General features: G+C 43.0%; 1 protein-coding gene across 1 annotated transcript in view; it reads left to right on the top strand.

The window, feature by feature from the left end:
• The window catches only part of actn3b (actinin alpha 3b), a 35415-nt gene extending 11800 nt beyond the window's left edge, over nucleotides 1-23615 (top strand). Inside the window, exons 2-21 of the mRNA XM_084923886.1 lie at nucleotides 8525-8639; nucleotides 9844-9963; nucleotides 10062-10148; nucleotides 12030-12117; nucleotides 12330-12408; nucleotides 12859-12940; nucleotides 13885-13970; nucleotides 14190-14282; nucleotides 14730-14960; nucleotides 15643-15790; nucleotides 16578-16728; nucleotides 17825-17933; nucleotides 18961-19101; nucleotides 19423-19605; nucleotides 20180-20314; nucleotides 20541-20720; nucleotides 20833-20979; nucleotides 21196-21261; nucleotides 21387-21545; nucleotides 23109-23615. Of these exons, the coding sequence (XP_084780012.1) occupies nucleotides 8525-8639; nucleotides 9844-9963; nucleotides 10062-10148; nucleotides 12030-12117; nucleotides 12330-12408; nucleotides 12859-12940; nucleotides 13885-13970; nucleotides 14190-14282; nucleotides 14730-14960; nucleotides 15643-15790; nucleotides 16578-16728; nucleotides 17825-17933; nucleotides 18961-19101; nucleotides 19423-19605; nucleotides 20180-20314; nucleotides 20541-20720; nucleotides 20833-20979; nucleotides 21196-21261; nucleotides 21387-21545; nucleotides 23109-23267 (2559 nt within the window). The 3' untranslated portion in view covers nucleotides 23268-23615. The remainder of the gene's footprint in view (nucleotides 1-8524; nucleotides 8640-9843; nucleotides 9964-10061; nucleotides 10149-12029; nucleotides 12118-12329; nucleotides 12409-12858; nucleotides 12941-13884; nucleotides 13971-14189; nucleotides 14283-14729; nucleotides 14961-15642; nucleotides 15791-16577; nucleotides 16729-17824; nucleotides 17934-18960; nucleotides 19102-19422; nucleotides 19606-20179; nucleotides 20315-20540; nucleotides 20721-20832; nucleotides 20980-21195; nucleotides 21262-21386; nucleotides 21546-23108) is intronic.
• Nucleotides 23616-23681: the final 66 nt, after the last annotated feature.

Raw genomic sequence — 23681 nt, 5'->3', positions numbered from 1 at the left:
TGAGGAAAGTGATGTCAGACACACATAGCTGACAATATAGTTCCTCTTTGTAAAGCTCTAGTTTTGCCATTAAGAGGCTGAAAGGAAAAGATTATGTTTCTAATTCTCTCCATTAGGTGTAGCTGACAGCTGAACACCTTTTTATTAATGTGGATTTGAGTTTGCCTCTCACGCACACACACACCAACAGTCGTAGTTTCAGAAGTGCTGTGATTTTCTTCTTTACTGACACTTGTTTGAGATGACAAGCCTTGATGGGAGTGTTGTTTGTCCACTCAGAGCTCATATGGCTCAACCGCGGCTGTTCCAGTCTGTCAGAAGTGTCGTGATTGAGGACTTACATAAGCGCCGTCAGTGTTTTCATGTGCAAATCCTGGAAATGTCATCATGTCAGCAGCTCTCCAAAGTATTTTACAAATGTGAACAGTGGCGTCGATGCAAGAGGTTTATTTATTTGGGTTTTTTAATTTTTTGGTTTTTGAGTGTGATCAAGAGGAGAGCTCAGCAGTGCTCACAGAGAGCAGGCTGTGCACTTTGGCCATACAGTGACACAGAAACACAGCCTGTGACATTTCCTGCTCTCTCTGTCAGTGTAGTTAAATCACAGCAGCTTGTGTGGTGCAAGCAAACCTCACAGAATATTTTACTGAGTTATTTATGCATTATATATAAATTAAACCAAAAACTGATGATGAGACGGATTATTGTAGCTTAAAAACGCAGCGAATGAAATGAGCAGGAGCAGTTCAGGGGTTGTGTCTGTGTGTGTTTTTAATAAGTACTGACCTGTGGTCTGTTGACTCTGGAAGCTGCAGCTTTTGATTGCAGAGGGGGAAAGGGTGCATCTGCTGTTCTCTGTGCAAACAGTCATTGCTGCCCGACAGGTGGACTGACGTGCTCGCGGTTCAAAATCGACATGGCTATAAATAGATTTATGGCTTTTGGTAGTTTTCAGAGCGATAATTGCATCTTCAGTGCTCACAGCAGTATATACATTATTTTTATTGTCTTCCTCTGAATTTAATCTTCCTCTGGATTTAATCTTAGCCCTGAATCACAAGCATAAATACCTCGTAAATAAAAGAGCGCAGTGTTTTCATGCATGTGAGTGAGCTGTCGCCGGTTTACACATGAGTGCTGAACAGTGTGACCAAAGGTAGCTGTAGTGGACAGGTGTGAATGGGGTCCCAAATGTCAGCCCTGCAGGCAGGCTATTTTTAAAGTGGCACAGACATAAATACCTGGGCTAAATTAAGGCTGGGCACATGCAGGTGTAAGACTGGCTCTTTCCTTTCAAACCACACGAACAGATTTTTATATAAAACATACTGACACAACATCATGTGAACACTTTCCTCATATGTTTGACTCATTTTGGATGATTTAATAAAGTCTGATTTGTAAACGCTGGTCGAACTATCATCAAAATGAATGATTAGCTGCAGTATGAAACTGCACTCTCATTGGATAATAAACAACCACAAGTATTAGCCAATAAGCATGGGGTTTCACAGTCAAACCCGCCCCTTGTCGTCACATTGGGGTGGGGTGGGGTGGGGGGGTGCAAGCAGAAATGCTCAGAAACTATGAGTGATGCCACAGGAGCTACGCTGGGCTAGGCCCATCTAAAGAAGGCGGCCACTCAGTCTCTTTACGTCCCATGACTTTTTCTCTTGTTTTACTCTGGACTATTCACCTGATCTGGTTGGGAAAGACCTGTGATTGGCTCCACTCATAAGCTCAAATCCTAAAAATCCAGCGCAGAGACTCCACTTCAGTCACAACATGCTGACAGGTTATAGATTTTCAACAAACCCTTTGCTTTCTGTACTATGGAGAACTCAGACTTTATAGAGCTGGGCTCAAAACACTTTAGTTACAAACCACAGGACAAATGCTAGAGAATGAAAAAGAATACTTTTCTGTCCACCCTCACCATTATTCTTTATTTAAACTAACGAAAGTTGAAAGAATGAGGTTAGGGGCTTAGAGTTGAGCGCAGCAGTGAAAGCATCCTGTCTTCCTCCATCACGGCCTCGCTAAGTGATACTCTAAAACGCAGCACTTACCAACAATAACAGAGACTTCCGAAAATGGTTTACAATCGATTTAACTGCTTTTCTACCACCAAGTGCTGCCAATTTGTTTTTCTAAAGCTCTGCTTGTTGTTTTTAATTCTGCTCTACATCACAGACCTTATAATTTCCCTCCACAATCAGCAGATTAAAACGCACCAAATCTTAAGACTGGCACACAAAGAAATGCAGAGATGATCTGTGCTGGCAGTGTTCCCTGTAAGCCACATCGCTGTGCACATTTTTATTCCAGACAAACATATTTCTGTAATTAGATCAGCCTCATGTGATTGAAGGCACTAATTAGTGAAATCAGCTACTGTAGACTTTTGTAATTAAATCTAAATACTCTTTGGGGGGGGGGAAAAAAGGCCTGCAGCCAGCGACGCAGTAGTGCAAAGAGGTGAGGTGTAAGCTGAGCTTGTCCTGAAGGTTTATGTAATTATGCATCTTATTAGAAGTTATTTATATTTACTTATTTATCTATTATTTACTTATTTATTTATTTAGATTTCCTTAGCAGAGGCTGAGGCAGAGAAATGGAGCTATGAAAGTACAAAGACAGGGTTGATATATGTGGAGCAGCACTCAGTCTGGGCTAATCATCAAGTCAACTACAGCTGTGTGTGTGTGTGTGTGTGTGTGTGTGTGTGTGTGTGTGTGTGTGTGTGTGTGTGTGTGTGTGTGTGTGTGTGTGAGCGAGCTGTGGAAGGCCATTTTGTGCACGCAGGGCGCTGAGATTTATGCGGGAGGTAAACTCAATATAATCCCATTTTACGGCCGCCGTGTCATGCGGCACTCACTTTATGATGGAAGGCTTTTCTTAAATGTAACCTCATTAAAAGAAGCATTACTAAAAGCATCTCATAACGTTTGACATATCGACATTCTAATAATCCTTCATTTTAAATACGTTTTATAATCATTAGCTGACATTTTTCATAATAGCAAAAAGGGTTCGCAGCTGGAAGATGATGTTTAAGGTGTCGGGGGAAAGAGGATGTTTTTGAGCTTTGGCACTTATTCTTCAAATTATAATCAGTCAGTTGTCTTGATATCATTTTTACATTCTTGTCTTTTTTAATGAAACGTGACAATTGTCAGTCTGAGTTCCTACCCCCACCTATGGCCGAGCTCACGAGGGTTAATATGTGAAAGAATGATACAGAAATGTGCTTCATATAAAGAGTAGCAGGCAGGGCTCAGAGGGGAGCTGCTACTCCTCTACCTTTTAAAGGAGCTGGCTGAGGTGGTTCGTGCGTCTGATAATGATGATGCTTGTTCCAAAGTGAGGTGTTCTACCTACTGGAAGGAGACCAGGACACTCTGGAGAGAGTACATCTTCAAGAAGGTGTCTATGGAGCAGGCGGTCTGGGCATCTCTGGTTAGCGGTCGTGCTGTCATCTACTGGAGCTAGAGCTCCAGCTAGTGGCAGCTAGCTCCTAACATCTTGGCAGCTAACGGGCATTGTGTAGTCAGAAAGTATGAATATTAACTCTAACCAGAGGTTATTCTGCCGCTTGCTGATGACGGCACCAGCCTTTAATCATCTAGTCGACATTAGTCGTGCTTATCCCTCCAACAAAGTAATTAATCTGCATCTTCTGCTAGCATGTGCGTTCTTTTCAGGAGCCGTAAAGAGCTTGCGGTTGCGTCAGCTCTGTGATGAACAGCCTGGGTAGCTGACATTATCAGGAGCTCATAGCCCGTTGAGATGGGAGGAAGAATGTGTGGGAATGTGTGTGTGTGTGTGTGTGTGTGTGTGTCAGATGTATTTGGAGGGTGGGGGGTCTGCAGCCCTGGGTCTCCTGGGGGGACGTAGTCATGACGGGCATTCAGCTGGGCTACACTGTGACCTCATTTTACAAGAAGGGCCTGTAAAAAGGTCCCAGCTGAGCTGAGCCAGGACGGACCAACAGGTGCAGACAGACAGAAGAAATAAGAGGGGAGGGGGGAGGATGCTGGGATGGAGGGTGACTTCATGCCGGCGGACTTTGACGACCACCACAGGCGTTACAGCAGACCGAGGAGGGGCCGGCTGGCGGGTGGGGGGAGATAATGAAGCGGTACAGCACAGACGGAGAAAAGTATCAGCTGTAGTTTCACATGTGTCACAGTTAATTGTTGTTTTTTTTTATCTGAGGCTCATGCAGCGTTTTGGATTTAATGAATCTGTGATTGTGTTTGTGTCTCCAGGTTAAGTGAATCCTTAATTTCACTTAGCGCCACTTCAGCTTCTAACAGCTTTCCTTTTGATGTAGACGCGGCATCACCCCTCTCATCTTTCCCACACTTTCTCAAGTTATTATTTTATATCTCATCATATTCTTAAATCTATTCCTTCCTCCTCCTCCTCCTGTCTTGGACTCTTACAGTTCACCTCAGGAATCCTGCCTTCTCAGCTGTCCACTGGTGTCCCATGGCAATCCGATTTAGCCTCCGCCACCTCCCCTTACTCCTTGCCCTTCCCCTCCCCTTCGCAGCTCTTTCTCCTCCTTTTCCACCTATTTTAGCCTCCACACCTACCGCCCACCTCCCTGCCTCCACCTCCTCCGTTCTCCGTCACACACCTCCTTGTCCCCTCTCCAGTTTGGCCGGGTGGTCTGTGCGTGCTGGATTAGGAGTCTGTCTAAATTTGGTCATGCATGGCAAAGGAGATGAGCACCTGCTGGTTGGACAGGCGGTCTCTTCTCCCCTCCAGACCCTTACATCAAATTACAGCAGGGCTTGGGCATTCCTGTCACTCCTCTCCTCTCCGCTTTGCTGCTTCTTTGTCTACGAGTCTCCTTTTCTTTGACCTTCAATCTCAAATTCAGATTGAATCCATTTTTGATTTTCAGGTGTGACAAATTTAGTTTCCAAATGTCCAAATCTGGCAAAAGACAGTGATTCTAATAGTAAAACTACTTGTATTGGAGTATAAAAATACTTAGTCAAAAGTAAAAGTCTTCTTCTGTGCGATTACAAATTAAGCCAGATCGCACAAAACACTAAATCTCACAGAATATTTAACTAAATCCAAACAGCTGGTCAATAAAACCCAAAACACTGTAATGGGAAACATTTAAAGTAGCTTAAAATGGAAATATTATGCAAAGAAACAAAGTCTCTAATTTGCATTTAAATAAGGTACTTCCACTGATGACCGTTGGTCCTAAGATCACATCAAAAGTTCTTTTTCATAGTCTTCAAAAAAGTTGTTTTATAATATTTAGTTTAATTTATAATGTTTAGTCAATCATTTTTGGCCTTTTTTAAATGTATACATGACCCATGAATCGCCTGAGCCTAAAAAAGGCTTCTAGTGGTGATCAAGTGTTGTGAATACACATAACAGACAACTTAGCAAAGAACCGATTTTAATTTGTATCTTTAGGAAATTTGTTATTAGCAGCTTCTCGTAAAAACACATAACTCCCATTTATTTAGCTGAATTTAAGCAAAATACCAAAGATTCCCAAAGGGCTGTAAGCAGAAACCTTGGCATGGTGTGCAGTTTCTCCTTAAAAAAAAAATAGGAAACTGGACTAGTGGAGGACATAAGAAGGCCTCTCAGGCCTAAGATGCTCTCTGCAGCAGATGGACAGTATTTGAAAGTCATATTCTTAAGAAATAGTGAAAAAAAACCGAGCAAAGATCTGATACAGGACCTCGGAGATGCATTCGGCTCTTCAGGTACTCCATCTACTGTCTCAGTGGAAGGGTGCCTGTGAAGAAGCCATTCTTAAGAAACATGATGATTGAGGTATCCCAAATTGCACAAGAACTGGACTGAAAATCGATAGCAACGGGTGTGATGAAGTCACGAATCCAGATTTTACATCATCGGTATGTGCACAGGAGGTCAGGAGAGAGGTACAACTGTGAGTCTGCAGTCACCCGTAAAACGCAGTGGAGCCTCTGTCATGGTTTGGGCTGTATTGCAGCCAGTGGTGTTGGAGATTTTGCCAAAATTGAAGAATTATGAGCACAGAAAGTACCACCAGATTTTGAGCACCATGTAATATCATCTGGAAACGGTTTCATTTTTCAGCAAACAGACTGCCATTGCAATAAAAGCTGTTGTGGATTGGCCTCCTTAGAGCCCTGACTTCAACACTGTAGCAGTGTGGAATCATTTCGACAGAGAACAAAACAAAAGGCAGAAACATCCAAAGAAGAGCTTTGAATGTCCTTCAAGAAGCCTGGAGAACTATTCCTGCTTAAAGAAATGTAAAGACTGACTAAGTTCAGACTGTGTTGAAGAATAAAGGCAGTCAAACTGAATATTGGCTTCTAAGCTACTCTGTATAAAGTATATTATAAATCATCACGTGCTTACATTACATCCGTTTAATTATAATAAACTTTCAGCCCATCACCAGTCTCCTCCAGGAAGGAGAGAAAATCAGCGTGAGTGAAGCAGACCCTGCCCTGAAAACTCTTTATGTAACGGTTTATCTATAAAATGTCAAAAAATGATGAATATGTTCAGTTTGCATTTACATAACAGGGGGCAGAAAATCATTAGAGCTGTGAAACAGGAACAAGGAAATTTGAAGCATGTTTGCTTGAAAAATTGCTTCAATTAGTCATCAGGTTAATTCATTTTTCACTCCATCAACTAATTAGATAATCATTTCAGCTCTAGAGCACATGCAGAGATAAGCAGTGTCTACTCTCCCCCACATGCTGTACTTTCCCTTCACTCTAATTTGCGACTTTTTCTCCTCTTCCACTCAGACATCTTATCTGTGTCTCTGGTACTTTGCGTCTTTGCTTTTCTGTCTGCGCAGGCAGATGCAGACGCGAGGCCCGGAAGCTCATATAGGCATAAACACACACCCACTTACTTTAAAGGGCACATGCATTTTGATTCTTGGGTTATTTAATGTGCTTTGCTGTGTTGGGAAATTTATGCTTTTATCTACTGAGCACAAACCCTGTTTCATTGCTAATTTATACATCTCCCTCTCTCTCTGTGTCTCTCCTCACTCCACCCACACAATCATCTGTAGTTAGTTATTCAGCTCATGTACTTATTCTGCTTCGACACCCCCGCATCCTCCAAACCCTGGCAAAGTTTTGGCTCTACAGCAGAAGCCCTAACACACACTCACACCCCTGAGTTTGAACACAAGCGCACACACACGTTTTTGTTTTTTTTTTTTCAGATTAAAGCTAAACAGCATGGAAAGCCTCTCAGAAATACCTTTCAGCGGCTGATTGATTGATTGAATGGCGCACTGAATTGTCCCCTGCACGTACGCCTGACGCCATTAGGCAGTTTTCCAGACAGACCGAAGGCAAGCACTCAGCGCTTAAGAGCCATTTCTGTCTATTACACACGCCACCATCACTCAGTGAGCAGCTTGGTTTCCAAAACGGGTGATTTGTAGCTACTGAAAGGTGTAGCGCCCGAGTAAAATGTGTGATTTTTTTTTTTTATTTATTTATTTATTTATTTTAATAACAGGTAGCTTCCTGAACACTTGCAGACTTCACTTTACTGCACTTGAATGTCCAACTGTTTAAGAAATGGATGGCGCTGATGCTGAGGAGTCTTTTGCATGTGTAACAAATGACCATTGAGCAGCACAAGTTTGTTTTATTTATTTATCGAGGCTTCATTTCACCAGCTTAACGTGGCAGCCTCTACCAGCAGCAAACATATACCTTCTAACTGACAACTGGCAGCCCACTGGCAACCCCAGCAACTCCCCCCACCCTTTCCACCTTGGTCTCTCCCAGAATCTTTAAATAGTCTTCAGACCCCCTGGGACACATGCTAATCAGCAGAATTAGTGGCTCGTATTATCTCTTTATCCTACATCATGTGTCTGGAAAATAGAAACATTAAAATGTTCAATAAATAATCATTAAATATTTAAGAGTTCTCATGTGAAAGTATGTTTCTTGGTGTGCACATGTTTCCTAAAGTGCAGAGTCCTAATTAAAATGCAAAAGTGTCCAGAAATGCATCCATTATTAGTTAAACCAAGCATACAAATGACTCAAACACCTCTTGGTAATTATCACGTTAGTTCTGCAGATTACACCTGTTTATTACAGTGAGCGTCGTTCATCCTCTTATGAATTCATCTGGGAAGTTCCACAGCCTCAAAAAGCACACGTCAAAATGATCTGAGCCCAAAGTCAGATTGAACCGAGATCAAGCGGCCGTCAAACTGACACAAGTGTCAGAGTGTGACTGCGCCCGCTCTCCGTCAGCAGCCGCAGTCGCAGCAAGGTCACAGATTAAAGAGGACAGCTCGGGCCTCGCTAAGCATTTTGTGACCCCGGTTTCAAAAGGGAAGCATGAAATTGTGTGTGTGAGTTTGTAAAACCGTGTGTTTCTGGCTCTCTGTGTGATGTATGTGTGTGCGTGCACGGCAGGTCAAGTCTTTGAATGCACATATGTAATATGTGGTACATGTGACCTGTGAGCCTCCGTCTCTTCTCTCCTTTAGACCTTCACAGCTTGGTGTAACTCCCACTTGAGGAAGGCCGGGACACAGATTGAGAACATTGAAGAGGATTTCAGAAATGGCCTCAAACTCATGCTGCTGCTGGAGGTCATATCAGGTGGATGTCATTAAGAGCGCACACCCATGCATGTATACACATTTAAAAACTAAATGATACTGGATCACGTACTTGGATTTGGCACGTCCTTGTGGTAAGAAAAGAGCAGATCTTTTGCTATTTTGGTGACACTTTTTTTCTTTGTCATTTTCTTTGTAGAATGAGACTGATGTTGATTGCTCACACTCCTAAACATTGTTGTGTTTCACTCCCACTCTGTACCTTCTTCCATCTATAAAATCCAGCAGTCATCATCACTTTATATATAATTTTCTATAATTCCTGTCAGACTATAGTAATGTTTTACTCATTTGCATAATGATGGAGACTGGGTGAAACAGCAAAAAAAAAATCTGTTTTAAAACAGTGAGTTGAAAATAAGAAGAGACTGTGACTGTATCTCAAAGATGGAGACGTTTAAAAAACAAATAAAGTACTTGCATTCTTTCTTGTGGCCACCAGGGGGAGACTGAACAACGTCTGACTGTAAAGAAATCTAAGAGGAACATTAAACTATCGCTCACGTGATTTTATGACATCAGTGAAAACTTTCAGTGTTAGTTTCTATTTCAAGTTTTCAGTCATATTTTTTAATTTCTGACTGTTGTATCAGAAAGAATCATCTGAGTTCAAAAGGCTTTATTTGTAAAAGTAACAAACATAGAAACTTGTGGTAAATTTTAAAATGTATGGCTGAATACTTCTGTTGCTACCTGCCAGCAACCACGTGAAACTCATGAATCCGCACTTTCTAACAGTACGTGTGTCAAATGTTACCAGTGAACGCTGCAGGATTACAGCTTTTTGGAGTCAGATCATTCGTTTTAATAAACTCTGTATATGATAAAGTAGGCGGTTCTACCTTGTGATTGACTAGTTTGCAGCATTTCCCTGGCAGGTCTACTTGTCTTTTGTGATGTCTGGTTTAAAAACAAGCAAACCAAAAAAACTGAGATGGTGATGATCAAAATCCTGAGCTAGAATATTGAAAACTGTAGACTACATACTAACAGGTGGTGTCACATTGGCTACATCTCTGCAGGTTTCATGAATGGAATTACTCTTATAATTCATAACTGTGTTCTTTGGTAAATAAACTAACACAAACAAGTAAAATTGAGATCACATGTTCTTGGAGATGGTGTATTTTTCCTTGACACTTGACACTGGACGAGCTAATAAATCTTTTTCTTGTCTTTCTCAGGTGAGAGGCTGCCCAAACCCGACAAAGGCAAGATGCGTTTCCACAAGATCGCCAATGTTAACAAAGCTTTGGACTTCATCTGCAGCAAGGGGGTCAAGCTGGTGTCTATTGGTGCTGAGGGTGAGACAAGACCTTTAAAATGAGTCTGAGTTTTATCTGATTAATTCATCAGGATCTGCTAAGACGAGTAACACACGTCCGTGTGTTTGGTTTTGTAGAAATCGTCGACGGTAACGTGAAGATGACTCTTGGTATGATCTGGACCATCATCCTGCGTTTTGCCATCCAGGACATCTCTGTGGAAGGTGTGTTTCCATAAAGCAACACTGAATTTTTTAAGCTTAAATTAACTTTTTTAGTGGTTGTCACTTAAATAGTGAGATAATGCACGAGTTATGAGTTTGCAATTAGTCTTTGTAAGAGTTTGTCCAAACTGCTGGAGCAGTCACCATGCCTGAGCACAACAGACAGAGACAGTTGTCTGTGTCTCAAACACAGTCAAAGTTACGCAAAGTTAAACACATCTTGCTAGAATACACAAAATCTCTGTGTGTTTATTTGTTTCTTTGGCTGCCAACTCCTCCCACACAATCAGAAGCTGAACAACCAAACTTGGCACACAGGTACATCTCAGGCCCCTGAAGCACCTGTTGTGCTAAAATCACCGTTTTCAGCTTTACAACACTTTATAAAAGCATCATATCATTTTTATTTCACAATAACAACATTTAGCTTATATCCACAACCCTTAATTTGTGCATAATGTGTTATGATGCCAAAATGTTGCCTGGCAACCACCTAGCAATGAGCTAAAATGACCTGTGTTTTTGCCTTTATGCACTTTATAAAAGCAAACCAACAGCACGAGCACTGCAGCTTGGATATGTCTAGTCAGTCAAATCTGTGAAGGGCATTCTGAGTCATCTTCTTAGGAAATGAGATAAACAACACACACACACACAAGTATATATACTGTTAAAACTGTAGATGCTCATATTCAACATCTCCTTGAGATTTCTCAGCACTCAGTTTCAGACCATTCTACTCTCAGCTCTGTATGATGTCACTAAGAGCAGATATCCTAATAAGGTCATCATCTGTTTGCAAAGGAAAGCCAATCAAAGAGGAAGAGGAAATAAAATGTCTAGTTTCTGACAGATAATGAACCAAGGCCCAGTTTTAGCTAAATAAAGCTTATTTCAAACTGTATGGTCATGCAAAGCTATCTTAAGTAATGTAATAATATCTTAAATTGCGTGCACTCTGGAAATGATTTGCAGCACCATAGCAACCAATGACCACAGAAAGTGAATGACATGCAGCAGAGCTACAGGTACCACTGTGGACAGGAAGTGGGCACGATCAGAAGTAAACTTTAGCCAAGCAACTGAAACGACTACCAATGAAAGTTAAGAACGCCAATGATTGGCACATGACCTGGTAGTAAATATATTAGAGGGTCACCTAGGCAACGACAGCCTAGGTTATTCATGCACAGAGAGTGAAGCGCTTCCAGTGTGGATGCAGTTGTAGAATAAAACGATGAAGCTGGAAATGAGTGTAGTACATTTAATGCCTTTAACGCTGTGTGTGTGTGGGTGTGTGTGTGTGGGTGTGTGTGGGGGGGGTGATTTGTTGCTTCCTTGTTTGGTAATCCCACCCCTGGGCTGCATTTGCACCTCATGCCATTTTATTTTAACCTTAATGCTGTCAGCAGGTCAACCCACAATAAATTCTTGTTTACAAAGACTCCGACCTTGTTCACTCTGTCCTTCCACACTCCGCCCCCACACCCCCACACTTACCTTCAAGTCATCTCCTTTAGCTTAGCTTTTATTGCTTCCGCTCTTCAATCTTCTTCTGCTGTCATACAGCTTGACTTTCTTCGCCATCGACCTTGCTCTAACCTCTCATAACTCCTCTTCCCTCCACTAGTGCAGGAAATTATCTTTAAGCCACCCGTCAGACGAGCTTGAGAAATATATTGACTGCTGCTAAAATCATACAGCTTTTTTTTAATGCCAGATCTTGATCCTAAACATCTTTGTGCAGTATTTAAACTTTTGACAGCCCCAATCACTCTCTGTCATCCTGCTCCTCTTCCTGACTGTTATTCTTCTTCTCTTAATGTTCAAAATAACACAAACCCTCATCTAAAATCATCTCCTCTTTCTCAACTTTTTCAGAGACCTCTGCTAAGGAGGGTCTGCTGCTGTGGTGCCAGAGGAAGACTGCCCCCTACAGGAACGTCAATGTACAGAACTTCCACATTAGGTGGGTGAGCGATGCCGACCTGTGGCATCAGCAGGGAACTGCAATCATTCAGCTTATACTTCTGTCTGATGCTGATTTCTTTTCCTCTTTATGTTTTCCTCCCTCCATGTCACCCACTGATCATCTACTCTCCTTCTTTTCTCCTCACGCCTCTTTGCCTGCCGCTGTTTCCTCACTCATGTCCCCCTCCTTCCTCTTCTTCTTCTTCTCAGTTGGAAGGATGGCCTGGCCCTGTGTGCCCTCATCCACAGACACAGACCCGACCTCATTGACTACTCCAAACTGAGAAAGGTGGCCCGTCCTTCTCTACTTTCCCCTCTATTTTCAACCTTTATACTGAACCTTGATTAATGCAGTCTTTTTATGTCTTTTCACATGTCTTTCATCATTGAAGCTCTGTTAGAAATATTTTTTCCTGTGAACTGATTTCAGCTCATTAAAAAGAACCCAAAAAGACAACCCATCACAATACTGCACTTGTAGATCACAAGCTTGATTAAGAGTGTTAATAAGAATATTTGCCAAAATTGCATCCCTTAAAGTTGGATGTGATGCGACAGAATTGGAAACTGCGCTGCTGTTTGCTCGCCAAAATCCTGCCAAAACTCTGAAACTGAAACATTTCTTAATGAGGTTTATTTCTCGCCTTCAAAACACTCATCAGAACTGTCGTGGCTGGCGTGCTTCCCCGTGTAGTCTTTTGGCGTGCACGTGTGTGACACTGATTGTGTGTCTCTTCAGGACGACCCCATCGGTAACCTGAACACCGCCTTCGAGGTGGCTGAGAAGTACCTGGACATCCCGAAGATGCTCGACGCTGAAGGTGAGGCCACGAGACGTCAAAGTGACGGAGCAGTGCAGGAAGCGGGTTCTGTCTTGTTATGCTGACGCACACGGTGATGAGCTCAGCTGCAGCGAGATGCATGATGGCAGACATGGTGGCTCCGGCTTGCTCGGAAAATTCAATCATCTTCATTTAAAAAGCGAATGCATTTTAAATCACTTTAAATGCATCTACTCAGGAACCAGCGGCTCTGACATTGGAAATATGACTACTTTGTAGGCAGATGTCCTAAAACGAGTGATTAATCCAAGAATAAATCATAATGCTCTTTACGCCTGACGGCCACATTTTAATCCAGCATATTTAACTGAGGTGGGAGTCACCAGTCACCAAGTTTGCAATTACACACAGTCTGTTTCTGACAATTAACTGCAATAAAACCTCAAAACTCACGTCTGTTGCTGTTTACGTCAGTAATTCACATTTAACTGTGACAGTTGCACTCAGTAAACCTCCTGGTCTATAGAAATATAACGAGGACACAAAGAGCTGGCAGCCAGTCGAGTTAGGATCAAAGATCCGTTCAGACTGATGGCAGCATGTTGGTAATCTGTCTGCATTTCTAAGTTATTTGCAAACCTTGATCAGTCTCTCTGAGAGTGACTTCAGTCAGTCCAGGTCAGACTGTGGCTGCCTCCTATCAGGTGAGTTGAGTTCTAGTTCTTTAGTGAAATATTTAGTGTCCCTGCATCGATACAATATTGCCACACTAAGCTGTATCAAATTTTTAAATATTTAATAAAAATGTTATTTAAAAAATGCTTTTTAAACCTGACAAAGTGGCTTTTCAGAATAAAATGCAGTAAAAACAAATCAAACGTCTGCTCTGCTTTCCTGCCCTGCGGATCATTCTTTCAAACCTTTGCCAAGACTATTTTAAAATAATATAATAATAAAGCTCAACATTGTTTTTGCACCTTCAGATATCGTGAACACACCCAAACCTGATGAGAAGGCCATCATGACCTACGTGTCCTGCTTCTACCATGCCTTCGCCGGCGCAGAACAGGTGAGCTGGTGTCCCTTCACTTCTCCACGTTTCATGTTGTTATTTTTCTGTGGATCGACGAGCTCGGAGCACAAACCGAATGAGCAAGTGTTCCCTTTGTAATTGAATAAATCAGATGACACACGTGAAACGCGGTCATCGTGACATAACGTCAGCGCTGAGTAAACGTGCGAGCTGCGTGAATCTGGGTAAATCAGCTGTTGCTACTCTCCCTCTCAGGCCGAGACAGCTGCCAACCGTATCTGCAAGGTGCTGGCCGTCAACCAGGAGAACGAGAAACTGATGGAGGAGTACGAGAAGCTGGCCAGCGAGGTGAGAAACCGCTGCGACCGCACAACTCCCACTCTCAGTCTGTCCCACACTTCTCCTCACTCTTTCTGCTCCTTCCCTGAAGTCGTTTTATGAAAATCGATTTTTTTTCTCAGTTATAGAAGCATAAAAGGGAAAGTTGACAACTAAGCGCATTTATGCAGCAAGTGCGGTGGAATATGAGCAACTTTTTCCTATGTACAGAAATGAAGGGTGGCTCAAGACTTTTGCACAGCATTATATCTTTAAATAATCAGAAACACGCAAGTAGCTGATATATAAAGCAGCTAGAACTGATGCACAAACATGACCCTAAATAAAGACTTTCTTTCACTAAAGACATACAGAATATAGGTCATACGGGTCATATGATGTGTGTGGGTGTGCATATAAACTGCAGACTGAAGTAATCAGAGTACTCTGAGTAACCTTTGTGTTTCTCTTCTGCAGCTTCTCGAGTGGATCCGTCGCACCATCCCCTGGCTGGAGAACCGCGTGGCGGAGCAGACCATGCGCGCCATGCAGCAGAAGCTGGAGGATTTCCGTGACTACCGTCGCGTCCACAAGCCGCCCCGCGTGCAGGAGAAATGCCAGCTGGAGATCAACTTCAACACCCTGCAGACCAAGCTGAGGCTCAGCAACAGGCCCGCCTTCATGCCCTCTGAGGGCAAGATGGTGTCGGTGAGCAAGGAGGACGATTTAATGCATCACTGAGGATTGTGTGTTAGTTTGGAAAGGATTTTATGAGACGTAGAGTTTGAAAAAAGTGACCAAAACACCAAATTCACACTTCGATTGGTGGTTAGACACGGGCACTTCTGTTCAAGGTGCTCTTTGAAAACACCAAAGCACTCCCCTTTCAAAATAAAATCAAAATTCCTTTATTTTCATGGCAAGGTTATGTAATGACTCCAACACATCATCAGGGAATAAAACAGAGATAATGAGCACACTGAATCTTTTCTAGTAGTTTGTCACCAACAGGGACTTCCACATATGGTGTCCCACCAGCAGGCAAGCTTCCACCTAAGGGTGAGTGGAGTACGATCCAGCCCAAACATTCACCCAGATTCAGCTCAAATTAGTCAAGAAGAAGGATAAAAGGATAAAAAGAAAAAAATAGTTTCTTCATCATCTTCTTTGTATAAAGCAAAACTTCAAAGAGACTCTCTTTTCAGCTACTGCTTTCTGAGAAATTTACAGATATTAAAAACCTCTCAAGGTCTCCAATCTCAAATCAATTCAGAGTCAGAGTACAGCGGGCCGCCACGAGCTCTTAATTCCCCTCGAACGTGTCGATAATACGCCTAACACTCCTCCTCCTCAGCACAGGGTAATAATGAAAGCGCTCCCTCTCCTTCAGGACATCGCAAATGCCTGGAAAGGTCTGGAGCAGGTGGAGAAGGGTTACGAGGAGTGGCTGCTGACAGAGATCCGCCGCCTGGAGAGACTCGACCACCTGGCCGAGAAGTTCAAGCAGAAGTGCGCCATGCACGAGGCCTGGACTACAGGTAGGTGGTGGATAGATTTTGTATTTTATTTAGCTCACAATATAACACACTTTAAAGCGAGTGCTGCCACTATATAAATAAACTGAATTAAAGAGAGATCCTCGCACCAAGCAAAGATCTCATATCACTCCAGTTTTTGGTGATCGGGCCTTTTGGGCAGTGGCACCGAGGTTGTGAAATTCTCTCCCGCTGGTTTTACGCTGTGCAGACGCCATTGATTCGTTTAAAAAGCAGCTGAAGACATTTTTATATAGGCAAGCTTTTAATTAATTTGTTGTATTTTACTGATTTACATTGTTATTTGTTGCATTTCCATTCTTTTCATTTTCTTTGTTGTAAAGCACTTTGTGATTTGATCTGCAGATCCTTCTTAGTGTAGTCATTTACACAGTGACTCGACAATTGAAAGGTCGCCTTTTTGTGTAAAGAAACATTTATCGAATATTAAACATGCTCTTGTCCTCTCCTCGTTGTTTTTATATTTGACGTATCAAACTATTCTTTTTTGTAGCTTTTTTTAACCTCCGTTAATCGCGAGTCTTCACACTTTACTGTGTAATAAGGCAAAGCACCAAAAGATAACCCTCAAAACCACATCAAAGCACCATAAATGGCCCAGTAAGATTATACAGAGCAATTAAAAAGGATCTAATGATTCATGGGGACACTGAAACGATACAACAAGTCGGAGATATAAAAATCTGAGCGAGAGCTGTAAAACTTTAAAAGCTTGTAGGCCCGACTTTTACTTGTTACCGTCTTTAAACTAACTGTGTGTGTGTTTCAGGTAAGGAGGATCTTCTGTCCCAGAAGGACTACGAGTCGGCCTCTCTGATGGAGATCAGAGCCCTGATGAGGAAGCACGAGGCCTTCGAGAGCGACCTCGCCGCTCACCAGGACAGGGTGGAGCAGATCGCCGCCATCGCCCAGGAGCTGAAGTGAGAGCGTGTGACGAGATGTGTCCTAATGCCGGACGTTAAGGTCATGGGGAGGAAGAGAGATGTTAAAAATCATGATGGGTGGGGGCGGGGGTGGAGAAAGCATTATCACAATTATTCTGCATAATGGGAAGAAGAGCAGGGGAAGAAAGCGAGTAACTGAAGTGACGGCAGGGATGTCGAGAACAGACGAGAACGCGAACGCAGCCAGGAACAAAAGATGCAACAGATGAGTGGAAAATATTAATGAGAGATAAGAAAGATGAAAGGGTGCTTCACGAGAGAGCGGAAACCTCTGATCTCGCCATTTCCTTATCCTCCGCAGCTCCTCGGGGCTTTTTTTTCTCCAAGATAGCCTTGAGATGATTTCTTTGATGTTACAGTATATGAGCTGATCGGCACTGTAAAGCTGAAAAAGTGTACAGTATAATTTATCAGCGAGGACTTCAAAAGCACAAATCATGACCTCGGTATCAAGAAAGAAAAGTTCTTAGATGACCCTCAACTCAAAGGAGGGTGAAATATCAATGCATTTAATAAAAGAGCATTAAATATTCAGGTTATTTGGAGAAATGAGAGATCTTCACAGAAGAGTTTCCTCAACTTTACCTTACTTTAGATCAGGGGTGTCAAACATAAGGCCCGGGGGGCCAGAATCGGCCCAGTGAAGACCCTGATCTGACCCATTGGACGGCTTCGGAAAATGTGAAAGAGGACAAACATTTTAGACTTTGAACTGTTGGCTATTCAAACCACACCAAAGTAATTTAATTATAGATTTCTCTAATTTTACACTTCATTTTTTAATATTTAACTCCAGAGAGCTTAAACTTTATCATGTAGAACAACTGAGACACGCTGTTTATATTCAGCTTGTTTTTCTTATATTAAAAAATCTCATTGGTTAAACGTGCAGCTAAATTTCTTTACACTGACTGAAAGGAGAGTTTCACTCATCTGACAAACTTAATTATTCGTAATGATGATTTATTAGCGAGTTTAGCTGAGTTTCAGCTAATATTATTACCATTTTGTAAATATTTGTGTGATAACGGTCTATGTACTCGTCTGTTTTGTTGTTTGTCTCTCTCTCCAGTGAGCTGGACTACCACGATGCTGCTACAGTCAACACCCGCTGCCAGGGTATCTGTGACCAGTGGGACAATCTGGGCACTCTCACCCAGAAGAGGAGGGATTCACTGGAGGTAAAACTAAACAGCAATCAGCTGCTTATGTAAACAACTCGCTGAACACATGTTACAGTTTTTTGTCTGGAAAGACAGCTGGGATCGTCTCCAGCCTTCCTGAGACTGAGCTGGATGAGTGGAAATGAGTGCATGAATGATGAGGGAGGCGATGGGGAGGAATCGGGATGCACAACAGGTGGTGCAAAACTGCTGATTGCAGTTATTGTACACAGCAGGGGCTAGCAGCTGATTGGCTGGGAGGGTGTGGTCAGGCTTAGATGATTGGATAATATGAGTGACACTAAAAAAAATTACATAAATGATTTTGAGAGTGTGGGAAACTAAAGATAAAATAACATGTTTTACACAGAGATAAAATTTTGTTTAGTGTAATATGAATTTGAGTTTTGGTGATTAGAGGCCAACACTAGGAGCAGGCGGCAGTGGAGGAAAGTCATTTCAGCTTCAGTTGTAGTGCACAGGTCCAGAGATCTGAGTACACTTTTATATGGTTCGAATATTATAAATAGAAACTCAACAATACGCTGCGAGCAAGCAAGAAAACACCTCCAGCTGAACGAGTTTCTGGGGTGGCCGTCTGCCTCAGAGAGAGCAGGGGGTCAGGAGGAGAGTGTAGGGACAAAAAGGAGAGAGTTGAGAAGCAGCAGGTAAACCGTGGGCAGCTCTCTGAGGTCAGAAAGCAGCGGAAACATGGTGGGAAAGCGGACAAAGGAGCGTTTCCATGTGAACAGACTGAAAAGCAGAATACCAGTGATTACAGGAAGTGACAGAGTTACAGGAAGTAGGCAGAAAGATCTGGAAATTGTGAAGTTGTGAGGTTTTATAAGCACAGGACACCAGACAAATACAGCTAATGTGATTCAAGACGTCTTGATTTTTATCGGCAAATTCGGCTTAATGTTTTCACGATGCTCAGCGAGGAGTGACAAAAACAACACAAAGAGTGAAAATGGCAGATTCCCTCCGTGTTTGTATGCACACGTCTGCTTCAGCATCACGAGTGTGTTTCTGTCTGTGACGGCAGCGTGTGGAGAAGCTGTGGGAGACCATTGACCAGCTGTACCTGGAGTTCGCCAAGCGTGCGGCACCCTTCAACAACTGGATGGACGGAGCCATGGAGGACCTGCAGGACATGTTCATTGTCCACAGCATTGAAGAGATCCAGGTAACCATCTGATTCAGTTTTATTTATATAGCACCAAATCACAACAACAGTCCCCTCACACTGTTCTACATTGTAAGATAGAAACCCTAGAATAATACAGAGAAAGCCCAACAATTAGACGACTCCCTGTGAGCAAGCACTTGGCAACAGTGGGAATGAAAAACTCCCTTTTAGCAGGAAGAAACCTCCAGCAGAACCAGGCTCTTTTCTTTCTCTCAGACATTTAAATCTGTACCAAAGGAAGAAGTTGTACAAAAAAACATACACTCTGTCTTTCTTTTTTCTAATACACCACCTTATATTTGTTTTCCTCCCACACAGAGTCTGATCACAGCTCACGACCAGTTCAAGGCTACTCTGCCCGAGGCCGACAAGGAGCGCATGGCCACTCTGGGCATCCACAACGAGATCCTGAAGATCGCCCAGACCTACGGCATCAAGCTGTCTGGGATCAACCCGTACACCAACCTCTCCTCCCAGGACATCAGCACTAAGTGGGACACTGTGAGTCAAGTCAAACAGACCCCACGAACACAGCGTTTGTAGAAGGAGCAAATTAATTACTATATCGCAGACACAATGAGGAGCGTGGCTGCTCTTTAATCTGCTTTCAGCAAGTTAGCATTATGTAAGCAGCAAATGTCAACCTGGCTCTCTCTCTCCGTGTACACTCCATTTGGTCATCCAGCTAATATTAGCACAGTGCAAACATAGCGACAGGTCAGGAATAGTACAGTACATGTGGGTTAGAGTGACACTCAGCACTGCTGGCTGTGAGGCTCTCAGGGGAAATCAAAATAACTCCACAGGACAGCCTGTCGGTGCAGCCGTAGTGCGACACACATCAGACCATCTGTGCTCAAGAAACTAATTTTTTTTTCTTTCTATCTGGGCAATCATGAAGTTACAATCTGGAGTGAAAAACTATGTATATAGACTTGGAAAAAGTGACAGCAACATTCAGCTAATTTAAAGATGCAGTGATGCAAGCGTAGAAATGGAAGAGGTGACAACATGTTTAAGTAAACTGTAATAATGTAAGTTACAGACAGTCACCAGATATAAACTGTGTGTGCAGGTGAAGCACTTCGTGCCCCTCAGAGACCAAATGCTCCAGGAGGAGGTGGCCAGGCAGCAGGCCAATGAGAGACTGAGGCGCCAGTTCGCCGCTCAGGCCAACATCATCGGACCCTGGATTCAAACCAAGATGGAGGTACGAGATGGGGGTGCTTGGGTAACCAGTGCTGTGTGTAAGTCTGCACGGTCGGATCACAGTTGCTACAAAATAATGCAGTAAAATATGTCAAAGTATGCTTCGTTCCCTTGAAAATGCTCCGACCTCTTGTCTTATGGCACTGAAAATACATCTGAGCTCAGCATATAAACACCAAGCTGGAATGGTGAGTGCTGCATTTCCTCATTGATTCCTGTCTCTGCAGGAGATCAGCCACGTGTCTGTGGACATCGCCGGCTCCCTGGAGGAACAGATGAACAGCCTGAAGCAGTACGAGCAGAACATCATCAACTACAAATCCAACATCGACAAACTGGAGGGAGACCACCAGCTCATCCAGGAGTCCCTCATCTTCGACAACAAGCACACCAACTACACCATGGAGGTGTGCATGCAGACCACAGCGCGATCTGCAGATGGGCTTAGCTCTCACTCCTCTCTACTCAAAGCGTACGCTACCTCCGTTTTAATTTCCTCCCATTCCCTCTCCACTGCAGCACATCCGTGTGGGCTGGGAGCAGCTGCTCACCACTATCGCCAGAACCATCAACGAGGTCGAGAACCAGATCCTGACCCGCGACGCCAAGGGCATCAGCCAGGAGCAGCTCAACGAGTTCAGGGCCTCCTTCAACCACTTCGACAGGGTGAGGCGACACCGTAGGTCGAGGAGAAGAGTGGTGCTTCGTATAGTTTTCAAACTTTTCCTTTGGCATTTCCTATTTAAGGGGCTGAAAAAGTTTAGATACGTCGCTTAAGTTCATGCTCATTGATGTTTTAGCATCACTAATGAGTGAATTCATTAATTACAACGACTCTTTGGCACAGTAATGAAAGCGATACTTTGTGCTGTTCGTTTGCAGAAGAGAAACGGCATGATGGACCCAGACGACTTCCGTGCCTGTCTCATCTCCATGGGTTACGATCTGGTCAGTGGTCAGGCGCTCATAGGCTTGACTTGTACAACAACTTGAGCGTAGTTAAAATGTAAACTATAAGGATTTACTGATTCATTTGCGCAGTAACGATTGCTGATTGTTGCTTTTGCTGACAGGGTGAGGTGGAGTTTGCACGTATCATGACCCTGGTGGACCCCAACAACACGGGCGTTGTGACCTTCCAGGCCTTCATCGACTTCATGACCCGTGAGACCGCCGAGACCGACACTGCAGAACAAGTCATGGCCTCCTTCAAGATTCTGGCTTCAGACAAGGTGAGCAGATGGATACAGCATCTTCTTACCTTATATCTGATATCATCTAACTGTTCATTGACTAGTCTTCTTATTTAGCCTGTACAGAGCTTCCAGTGTAGCCAGAGGACACATTGATATGGACAAAAGTACTGGGGCACATAAAAGGAGCGACACAGACAGGGAAACTCATGTAGCGAAGCTCCCGGCACACATTTTTAGTGCTGATGTTAATAAAACTTTTACAGATTTACAGTTTATTGCATTTCAGAAATGCATAATTTCCTTTCAAATTCCGAGGGTTAGCCTGCATCCAAACATGTGACCGGTTAGGGCAGCCATTGCCAAAGTCAAGAGTGCTACTGCACTCCTTCAAAAAACAAAAAATTCAATGGATCTGAAATCAATACAAGAGACAGTGAAGTTTATCCTTGAAATTTTTATTTTAAAAAACAACAACATAAACAACACAGACTGTTGGCTATAAATCTCTAATGCTACACAGTCATATGCAGAGTTAAGTCCTAAGTATGACCCACCTACCACTGGGACACTCAGAGTAATGAGTAACATCACAGTCTAAACTCCTCCTGTTACCAGTTTGAAATTCACCTTTTATATAAATAAATACATTCATATAAATATGTAACTGTACATACTTTCATTCGTAGCCCACACTTTAGAAATCACTGAGTTTGGGGAACTCAGACCACAAACAGATAACAGAAAGGTTCTGGTATCAAACACCTTGTCACCACTGATATAGTATCTATTTACAGTGAGAGTAATGTATTAGCTGTGATCCAGGAGCGCTGTGGTTTTGTTATAAGAAAGTCAAGTTGCTGGATAGGCTGTAAATGACCCAGGCTGGAGTCGGCTTTGTGAAGTGAAGATTTAAGCAATAAACAAGAAACCAGCTTTCGAAAGCTGAAAGAAAAAACAATGAGCCAGCACATTTCTTATTAATGAATATGGTTTCTAACCCAACAGGCTAAATAAATAGTTAACTTGGCTTAATTATAACAAGTTCAATAAATTAAACAAAAACAAAAAATCTGACAAATCAGGTTTTTGGTCATTGGTATGATTGTATCAGCACTGATGTGTTGATACTTTGTATGTAGGTTGATGAGACTTTTTGAAATGTTCACGTTCATAGAAAACACCTCTGACAAGGGAAGGTGATGCTGTGGCACCTAAATCCCAAAATAACTCAATCCAAACTGAGGCAACTCACTCAGGTATGCAAGGAAGAAATTATACAGAAGCACTCTTTATCTCACTCCAAGCTTTTTCTTTGATTACATACGTAACCCGGATTCTCTGAGTGTCCCGATCGAAACAAAGAGCAAAATTTCCCCTTAAATCTGGGAGAAACATCGCGATTTATCTTGTACAGCTTTATTTCAACAGTAAGTCCGTAATTTAAATTCAGGTTTTCATCTTTCCAAATTCGAACTGCAGGACTGTTTGCCTGAACCTTGAGTCATCGTTCTCCGATCCTCACAGATGCACCAGTACATTTGTAACAGGAGACAATAGCTCCTCGTGAATCACACCTCGCCCCCTCTCTCTCTCCCGCAGAATTACATCACGGTGGAGGAGCTGCGCAGGGAGCTGCCTCCCGAGCAGGCGGAGTACTGCATCACCCGCATGACCAGGTACGTCGGACCGGACTGTCCCTCCGGCGCCCTGGACTACATCTCCTTCTCCAGTGCCCTCTACGGAGAGAGCGACTTATAAGTGCAGCTGCTTCTCTTCACGTCCTCCTCCTCCTCACCCCTTCTTCCCAGCTTCTCTTATTTCTCCTGTATGGAGAGAGCAATTTTAAACCCTTCCACTGTCCCTTTAAAACACGTTATTCTTTTTTTTTCCTCCCACCACCTTCTCAAATCTTAACTTTATTCCCCTCTTCCTAACTCCTCCCATCCCTCTTTTTAAAACACAGGAACACTGCTCAGAGAGGGGAAGAGCAGAAGACTTTGCTCAGACCTCACAAACTCTGTTCAGGCTGCTCAGCTCCTCTCTCGTTTAAAAGAAAACAAGAAGAAAAAACAGGTGTACCAGTTATTGCACTGAACTTATGTAAGCAGCATACATAATGACATACCTGCCTTCACAAGGCTTTAAAGAGAAGGAGGCAACGAGAGAGAACGA

This window comes from Perissodus microlepis, chromosome 3 (assembly GCF_051167445.1).
Source record: "Perissodus microlepis isolate ML-2025 ecotype Zambia chromosome 3, ASM5116744v1, whole genome shotgun sequence".
Lineage (NCBI taxonomy): Eukaryota > Metazoa > Chordata > Actinopteri > Cichliformes > Cichlidae > Perissodus > Perissodus microlepis.
The sequence above is the reverse complement of the archived record's forward strand: the minus strand, read 5'-3'. Positions and strand labels throughout refer to the sequence as shown.